The sequence below is a fragment of the Talpa europaea genome, assembly GCF_964194135.1.
Source record: "Talpa europaea genome assembly, chromosome: 11".
Lineage (NCBI taxonomy): Eukaryota > Metazoa > Chordata > Mammalia > Eulipotyphla > Talpidae > Talpa > Talpa europaea.
The window spans coordinates 9960375-9970195 of NC_140078.1; the positions used below are offsets into that span (position 1 = coordinate 9960375).

Sequence of the window (9821 nt, forward strand, 5' to 3'; positions counted from 1 at the left end):
CAAGGCCAGAATTTCCTTTCTTCTAGAAAACTGTGTCCTGTGTCTATGCAACGTCTCTAAATGAAATGTTTCTCATGTCAGCAAGTTCTAGTCAATAGGGGAAGTAGATGCTACTGGCTAGAACTTCCAAAAATGCCCCTTGAGCTGGGAAGAGACAGTGGGCTGGACCTTTTTTGCTAGTCCCCAATTTCTTCTGTTTTGTGTGGATTCCAAGGACACCACAGCTGCAAGTCACCTTAGACATGAAATACCAACAAGGACCCGAACCACATGCCTGGGTTGGCTGAGCAAACAGAGCCAAGAAGGACCCGGATGCCCAGTAGCAATGGAGTGGCCACACAGCCCTGTACTTTGGACTTCTTTTATATGAGGAAATAGATTTATAGCTTAAGTCACTGATGTTTTATTAGCAGTAAAACAGAAGCTGGACACAGACTTCAAAGCATTTCATGACTTAACCTCTGTCAGTCTTACCTACCCTTCATCCTCCTCCGATGCAGCCAAGCTGAATGTTTTCAGCTTCTCAGGGTTAAGTTCTTTCCACTTAAAGTCTTCCCAAATTGCTTTTTCTGCCTAGATTCCAGCCCCCACCTGACTCCTACTCATCCTTCAGATCTCAGCTTAAAAATCAAAAACCAAATGTTAATCAATGACACAAGCTCGGTTAAGACGCCCTTATTTTCCCACACCACGCTAGTTCCTTGTCATGTTAGTTATTACACCGCGAGCTGTGGTGTTTACTTGATTTCCTCCTCCAAGAAGGCAGGGATAAGGCCTGTCTTATTCAAAACTGTATTCCAAATCCCCAGCACTGATCGAGGAAAGGCCTGGTGGGGATACATATGGTGGTGGTTAGAGAGCTAAGGAAATACAGTGGGTTTGGTATCTTTGCAGGGTGAAAAATGAAGTGGCATGGTCAGCTTATTATTACTTGTTTATTATTTATGCCATGCCCTGTTCCAAAGAGGATAACAGGAAGCAGGATGGCTGGGATGCCATCTCACTGGGAACGCTAAGGGGCTCTCGTCCACTTAGACACACGGGCTTAGGAGACTACCGGAAGGCTGTGGAGCCTTTGGGGTGGCAGGAGAGCCAAGAAGGCAGTGCCATCGTGTCTTGCCTCGTCCGCCAGCTCCTCACAGCCAGCCCTACCTTAGGAGTGAACTGGTGGACACTGGACGGTTGCGGCAGAGAAAGGTTAGCAGGAAAGCAGGGGAGGGTTATTCCCAGTGAGGTTCACCGGCCGCCACTGCTCCCTCTGGTGTGTCCCGCAAGAGTCTGATTTTCTCTGAAGGGCTCTGGCTGGGACTAGGCTCTCACGCGGAGAGAAGTCAGCTCCGTCAGTCTGTGGGAGGGGCCCACTGCTAGCTGCAGGCTCCGGGCTCTGCCCCTCCATCACCTCCATCCTCCTCATCAGACTGTGCCAAGGGCGTGTCTGCTCCGCCGTCACTGGGATTCGGGCTGCGCAGGTCAGTGGAGGAGTCAGAGGACGCAGAGGAGGAACGGGACGTGGTCCTGTCTGGCGCGGGCATTGGCAGGCTCAGCTCCTCCGGATGGTCGTCCATCCCTGCCCAGAGAGAAAAGCGGGTTAGGGCCACAAATAGGGCTTCTGAGGAACCTTAGAGATGTCCATCCAGGAGAGACTGGAGCCCGAAGAGGGCAAGGACTATCCAAGCCACTGAGCCAGCCCAGCAGAGATCCAGTGCCTTGAGCCCCAGCGCCTTCCATTCACTACACCACATCCGGGCTCTCGAGTCAGGTCAGTCAACCCAAGGGTTCAAGTTCTACCTACGTCACTGTCACCTGCTTGCTACTGAGTAGCTTCGGGCAGGTCTCTTTCCCTCTCCAGCACTCTGCTGCCCCTCTGTTGAAAAGGGACACTAAATTCCAGAAGGATTTTGAGGATGAAAGTTAAGAATGTATCTGAAATATCTGGCACATAGTAGGCCACCAATAAACAGTAGCGGTTTTGTAAGAGGATCTTATAAGTTAGAGGGTTTTGGAGTCAGCCAGTCAGTGTTTGAACCTGCCTTTCCACTCTTTGGCTATGTGACGCTTCTTCTAATTGCCTTCCTTCTAAAACGTGGATAACACCGCCTGCCCGAGTCCATTGTAAGGACTGAGATGATATATGTAGAGTTCTTCTAGCACAGGACGAAGAGACCTAATCAAGGGCCCAAGAAGTATTTCTGGTATCCTTAAGATGACCCAAAAATGCTAAGTTGTCTAATGAAAATATTTACATTTTTACATTATTTTAATTACATTAATTTCACTGAGATGAAGTAACAAAGACTAAGGAGGTTCTGATAGTCCTACACTTTTAGACTGGGGATCTGTAACCCAGTTCCCCTCAGGGTCAACTTCCTAAAATCAGCAGAGACAGCTCTTTCTTTGGCAGAAACGCCCACTTCCAGCCCCGGAGTGTCCACTTCTCCTGTCCGGTCTTGCGGTCTCACTCGGAGCTGACATCCGTCTCTGGCTAACTGGTGCTCAAGTTCTACGCAGAGGGACATACCCGATGTCTGGGGGGTCGGCGGAGGATCTTCGCAAGGCAGGAACACATCTGCTCCGTCCTGATCCCCAAGGTCAATAAATTCCACTTGCTCCAGTGTGTCCACATTCACTTCCATGGATGAGATACTACCTATGGGGGCTGCAGATTCAAGAAGGGGGCAAGTCGTCAGGGGAAGCCCATGGGGTGGCTGGACATACGTCAGGTCTGGACATAAAAGGGGCGAGAAAACAAGAGGAAGGAGCCCCCAAGACTCAGGACCTACAAGATTTCGTCCCCACCCCACCCCAGCCCCTCTCCCTGGGACTTAAAACTTACGTCTCTGTGATTCGAGATGCAGGTGGGACAGGGGGAAGACAAATTCTGCGTCTGGCTGCAAAATGTCCTCAAAGAACTTCTGCCGCTCCCGAAGGCGGAGCTGCTGGCGCTCCAGGGCTGCCCGGGGGTTAGGGTCCATGTCAGCTCCTGGAGGTGGAAGAGCAAGCACAGCTATGAAGTTGAGAGGGAACACGCTGGGGGCCTGGGGAGCCCCCTGCAGCCTGCACCCCAGCAAGGTCGTCTCTGGTTCCAGCCTAGACACCCCTGGAATTGGTTACCACCTTCCCCTTCCCTGGAACAAAGTCCATGACCACAAACTTCAAGGCTCATGCAGGGGGGGTGGACCCCTAGCTCTACAAAGGAGATGCCAGTTCCAGGCACGGCAAAAAGAGGCTCCTCAGTATGCAGGGAACACAGCCAATGGCCGGCTGTCATGCCCCGCTCGGAGGGCCGGAGGGCCAGGGCCGGTCCAAATAGCGGAGTCCCTTTTTCTACTTAATAGGCACAGCACCCCATGAAGGTAGGGAAGAGGGGAGCACAGACGCCACCTCCCCAACCCCACCAATCCCAGCTCTCACGTCACAGACCCAGCTCTCAGCCGTGGCTCTGTCCCGAAGGAAATCCCCTTCCCCGCCCGGTCTCCCCATCTGAAAATGGCATCGCTGTCCCACTTGCCTCAAGCCCGAGCGGGGCCTGCAGAGGGGCCCCCGCACCCCGGAGCTCCAGCCCGTGCGGGAGCTATTCCGGGGACCACCCTCTCCCCCGTGAACTCCCACAGCGCTCTGTTTGTGCTCCTCGCCTCCGACTGTCTCCCTCCCCTGGCTCCCCGCTCGTCAGCGAGTGGCCACTGGAAGGGCGGGTCCTGGGTCGGGTTCGGCCCAGGCCTCCGGACTCCGGGGCTGAGAGCTTTCCAGAACCCCAGCGCGGGCCAGGCCGGTGCATTCATTCCCGGCGCGCAACTTCCTTCCTGGCGCGCCCCGCGAGCCCATCTCCCGCGGGCGCGCCCCCCGGGCCGGCCTCCCGCCTCCGAGGATCCCGCGGGCCGAGACCCCGGCTCCGCTCCACAGGGCGGGCCGGCCTGGGGGACCCCAACCGCGGGCGTGCGGGGCCCGCGCGGCCGCGGGGGGCCGGGCAGGAGGGAGGCGCTGCCGCGGGCTGCTGGGAAAGACTCTCCGCGCTGCCGCCGGGTCACCGGCTAAAAATAAAAACACGCCGGGCCCCGAGGGCCGGCGGCGCAGCGGGCGGAGGAGGGGGAGAAGCAGGAGGGGAGCTGCCCGCATCCGGCGCCCCTTCTTTCTCCCCTCCCCGGCCCCCTCCATCTCGCCGGGTTGGAGGGGGGCCCCCCCGGGCCGGGCCGCGGGAGCGCGGGCTGGAGAGGTGCGGGGAGCTGTCTGTGCGCCCGGGGGTGCCGAGGCGGGCGGCCAGGAGATGGGGGGCCGGAGGCTGCCGGGGCGGCGGGGGCTGGCGAACCCGAGCGCGCCTCCCGGCCTCCGCCCCACCCGCTCCCGACTCCGCGCGAGCGAAAGAATTCCCTAAAAAAGGCCACGCCGCGTCGGCTGGGGAAGGGGGGAGGGGGCGCCCCCCGCGGCCGTCCCCCGGGCGCTCCCGGCCCCTCCCCGGCCCCTCCCGCGCACCTGCGCCCCCGCCGGCGCCCTCACCTGCGGCGCCCCGCGCCCCCGCCGCCTCGGCGCGCCCGCGCGGGACTCGGGGCGGGGGCGTGGGAGCCGGCCGGGCGGGGCCGCGCCGCGGGTGTCCCCCGGGACCGACGGGCCCCGGCGCCGCGAGACGGCGGCGGGAGGCGGAAGTGGGGGAGGGGCGCCGGCGGCCCCCGCGCCCCCCGCGCCCCCCCGCGCCCCGCGGCCGCCCGGAGCCCCTCCGCGCGCTCAGCTCGCACTTCCAGCGCGGGCAAAAAGTTCCCGGCGCGCATCCTGCCCCTCGCGCCCGCCGCCGCCCGCTCCCTGCCCGCCGCCGCCCGCGCGCCCCGCTCCGAGCGCTCCGTGCACTTGCCGCGCCCCGCCCGCCGCTGCAGAACCGCGCGGGGACACACGTGGGCTCCGGGCCCTCGCGCACTTGCTGCGCGCCCACTCCGGGGAGCTCCGGAGCGACGAGCCCACACCCCGACTCCCGGGCACCCGCGGCCACTCGCCGGGCGCACGTCTCCGGGAGGCGCGCTCGGGGGAGAGGCGGGGGCCCCGCCGGCGGGGAGGGCTCCGACCCGGTGCCACCCTCCGGGCAGGTGCCCCGCGGCGGAGGCCCCGACCCTGGAGCTCACCCGGCGGCAGCCCCTGGCTCCTGGCTCCGGGTCTGGGCAGAGCCGACGCCCAGTCTCGCCGCGATCTGGGCGGGGTGGGTGCTGCGACGGGGCGGGTCAGGGCGGAGGGGTGGGCCGCTGCCCCGCGCTCCCGACGCCGGCGGAGCGCCAAGCGCTCCGGGGCTCTGAGGGGGCGCCTGAGGGGGCGCCGCACGCCCCGGCCCGCGGCGGGTGGAGAGGGGGCGCAGAAACGGCGGGCGAAGAGGGGAAACGCTTGCCCCCCGCGCGGAGCTTCTGGCTCAGACCAGCGGCAGAAGTGCCCAGCCTGGGAGCTCCGGGACCAAGACGCCGCCGGTTCTCTTCCTCCTCCCTCTTCTACCCTGTGCTGCTGGCTCCGGGGCTGCTTGGGTCTGTCGGGGATGCTCCCGGGGTCGCCCGACCCTTCATTCAACAAACGTCTGAGAACAAATCAGGAGCTGGGACTCATCCACACAGCCTCCCTGTTCTCTGCCACAGTTAAATACACCTCCATTTCCCGTGACTATTCGTGCTAAATGTCCTCCCAATCCACCGCTCCTGCACGGTTCCACCACCACATCGCCCTGCGGCCCTGCAGAAGCTTTCACCTGGGTTCTCTATACGCACCTCCGGCATCTCAGTTCCCCACAGAGCAGTCAGTCATCATTTCACATCACAAGTCTGATGTGTCATCGCTGTTTAAATCCCTCCATTGTTAGAATCAAATCTGAGCGCTGATACCTGAGCCTTGAAGAAATTAGTTCAACAAGCAGAGCAAAGGGGGGAAGGGCATGTGCAAAGGGATCGAGGTGTGGAAGGTCATGCCACACTCAGGTTTCCCTGTCAGGGCGCCAGGATTCTGTACAAGTACCCAAAGCACTGCCTCTGCTGTTCTTACTGGCATCTCAAAACAACCCTGCGAGATCAACACAGCAAGCTGCTCTCTCACTATTTTACAAGCGAGCAAGCTAGTTTGTGGGAGGCCCCAAGTGCAGCAGTTAAGAGCACAGGCATTGTAGTCAGATTCTCTTGGGTTGTAAACCCAGCTCTGCATCAATCCAGCGGAAGTGTAAAACACTTAACTTCTCTGATCCTTGACTTCCTTGCCTACTAAATAGGATTAATTTAACTTAATCAATCCCTATCTGTTAGAATTCATATAAGATGCTTAGTGCAGGATGTGGGCACTCTGGAGATGCTCAATAAACATTAGCTGTTTTGATTACAGTGGGTTCTGAGAAGGGGAGGAAACTGCTTTCTTGTACAAATTTCTGAAATTATAGGAAGTATGCCCTAATATTTAACACTTCTACAGAGCTGATTTTGTACCGGTCACATTTATAAGTGTTTTTGCATATGTTAACTCTTTTAGCCCTCTTAACAATCCCGTAGGGTAAGTACTATTATTATTCTCATTTTGCAGATACAGAAACGGGGACAGAAAGGTAAGGGACTTAATCCAAGACCACACAGCTAGTAAGTGATGGAGCTGGAATAGGAACCCCGATAGGCTGCCTCCAGAGACTGTGTCAGCCTGTTCCCTTCTCATCCTGTTGCAGTTTTCAAATTTCAAGAAATGTTTTGGTCAGTCTGATTCTTATTCCCCATTAATGGATGAAGCAGATACTCAGCCCCATTTCCTAGCATACAAGAATGAGGTCAAGTCAGGAGCACAGTGGCTGAGAGCTCAGCCCCCAAAGTTACTCCCCGGCTTTCAGGCTCATCCCTGGGAACAGGACTCCATGGGCTATTTTGAGCTGTCCCTAAGACAGTGAAATATCACAAACCTCTGTCCCTTCTCCTTGTCAGATATTTTTTACATTAAGGGGAAAGAGAAGGGGGGAAAAGCACCCAAGCTAGGAATAATTCAGGGAGCTAAACTAGAAGGGTATCAGGTAAGAGAAAGACCCAGAGCACAGATCCAGGAATTTTTAAAAGGAAGGGTGAAAAAGAAGACAACTTAGACTTCTGGCTTCCATCTCAGATGTAGAAAGTGAGAGGAACACAATTACCACATGATTAATAATTTAAGAAATTTTAGGTAATCTATAAAATTATAAATTTTGTTGAACCCCGGGGAGAGATAAGGTTGCTGAGCAACAACAACAAAAAAAACCCTGCGTTCCACAGACAGGAGCCTCCAAGAACAAATAAGATGCAGCCCCTGGCACACTTGTGAAGTGGAAGATGAGTCTCCATACAAGCAGGTAATGAGTTCAGTACAGGTTTTATTGTAAAGGCCCACAGTGGCTAGCAAGAGAATACAGAATCTGTGGACTCATTGGTTAAAAGTGTGTAATTCAGTGGCATTAAATAAAAAGAAAAAAAAAGAATTACAGAAAATTTCTCACCCAAGAAGTTATATGACCTGAAGTTATATGATTAGAAGACAACAGAGTGACATCTTTAAAATGCTGAAAGAAAAAGCTATCAACCTGCAATTCTATATCCTGCAAAAATATCTTTCAAACAGGAAGGAGCTATAAACATTCTCTTCCAGAGAACAAAAATAAAAAATTCATTACCAGTAGATCAGCACTATAATAAATAGTCAAGAGAGTTCAAGAGGCAGAAAGGATATGATACCTGGGTCAACAGAGAGAAACTAAGAGGTCCTGGAATGAATAGAATGGTAACTATAAGAGACTTTTTTGTTTTAATCATCTTAAAAGAAAATTGACCATCTGAAACAAAATAACAATAAATTGTGGGATAATCGTATCTAAAAAAGTAAAATGTATGACAATAACAATAGCAAAAGTGGTGGAATGGGGAAATGGAAATACACTGTTTAAGGATCCTTATACTATATAAGAAATAATTATAATATGAAGATTGTGATTGAAGATACAAATGCAAAGGCAATCACTAAACATTTTTTTAAAAGGGGTATAAAAAAAGAGTTATAGTAATAAGGTAATAGTGGAGATGAAATGGAATCATGAACACAGGTGGAGGTACCCTCCCTGGGGGTTGCAAAGTGCTGACTTTTTCACGTAGACCCTTGTTCAAGATTATCAATACAAGTGGCAGTTTTGAGGGATAAAATCATGTGTTTCTCAGAAAAAGGCAGGCCTGCTTCCTGCTTTTCGTAAGAGTCCCGGGCCTGTGTTCCTCAACTATAACACAGACCTCTGTGTGTGATCTGTGCCGCTGGAAGCACTGTCCCCGTTGTCATTCTTAGGGTGAGAACCAACCACAACTATGCTGTTGTTTCTGTTATTTGGTGTGCTACAAGAAGGAATAAGAGATTTGGTCAGTAAGTCTTATTGTGTGCTTCTAGTGAAAACCCATGATGTTGAAGTTTCTCCCTAATCAAAACATAACTAAATTTAAAGTAAGGGGAAAAAAAGGAAAAATGGGGAAAAGGACAGATGGGAAAATAGAAAATGAATAACAGGATGGAAGCTTTTAATCCAATTGTATCAATACAGGCCAGAATTAGAAGTTAACAAAGGATCAATAAAAAGACAGAAATAAGTATACTGGAGATAAAGCAAGAGGCAATAGTATGCTGTCTATAAGAAACCCAATTAAACTATAAAGAAATAAATATGTTGAAAGTAACTGGATGGAGTAAGGTACACCATACAGACTAATCCAAGCAAGGTGGGGGTAATATTAGTATCAGATGAAGCAGACTTTAATAGAAGGATGATTACCAGGAATGAAGAGGGAGATTACATAATAATAAAGGTTTCAATTCACAAAGAAGACAACAATCATAAATGCTTATATACCTAATAACAAAGATTCAAAAACACATGAAGTAAAAAAAGAAATAGAAAAATTTGTATTACACTTAAAAAATTCAACACTTCTCTCAACAATCAACAAGCAAGCAAACAACAAAAAGTAAGGATCTAGAAGGCCTGAATGCTATCAGCTAACATCTTCTGATTTACATTTTTGTATCACTTTACCCAACCGCAGCAGAATAAACATACTTTTCAATTGCACAGAAAACATTTGCCAAGCTACATCATATTCTGTGCCATAAAACAGACCACAACCAATTTAAAATCATTTAAATTATACAACATATTTTCAAGAATATAACAGAATAAAAGTACAATAACAGAAAGATATCTAGAAAACACCCCAATACTTAAAAAGAAAAGTCAAGATGTCAAAACAACCCATGAGTCAGAGATGAGGTCCAAAAAGAAAAATAGAAAAATCTTTTGCTTTGAATAAAATTGAACAGCAGCAGCCAGACACCAACACAGCCCCCAATGTCCCTTGCCTCCTGTTCTTTCCTGCCTTTGTGTGCTCCCCTCTCACACTGTGTCAAGTTTACTCTTTGTGGCCAATAGGATACAGTATCACATTCCACAAGTAGGATTAAAGAAAAGAAAAAGACCAGGGCTTCTATCTCTCTCTATGGCTTGGATCACTCACTCTGGGGCGGCAAGCTGTCCGGGAAGCAGGTCCTCAACAGACAGGCCCACCTGGCACCTCGCGAGGATTCTGTCCAACAGCCAGGGAAGAGCAGATGACGGCCTGCAACCCAAGCCTGAGAGGAGACACAGGTCCCCAGCCCCAGCTGAGCCTGCAGATGTCGCAGCCTTGAGCCCCCAAGGCTGGATCCTTCAGCTAGAGGGTCCCTGTATCCTGAGGCTCAAAACCTTCAACATGATAATAACTTCTGGTTTAAAACTGCTCCATTTGGAGATAACATGCTATTTAGCAATTAACAACATAGATTTGGTACTGGGC

The 9821-nt window shown here is 52.5% G+C and overlaps 1 protein-coding gene across 1 annotated transcript; it reads right to left on the minus strand.

The window, feature by feature from the left end:
* Nucleotides 1–1364: 1364 nt before the first annotated feature.
* On the minus strand, nt 1365–4760 carry DBNDD2 (dysbindin domain containing 2; the record flags this gene model as incomplete). Its single annotated transcript, XM_084247241.1, is given in 5 exon segments — nt 1365–1567; nt 2519–2656; nt 2834–2980; nt 4492–4612; nt 4614–4760. Coding segments are annotated over 5 exon segments (756 nt in total).
* Between the last annotated feature and the right edge of the window lie 5061 nt (nt 4761–9821).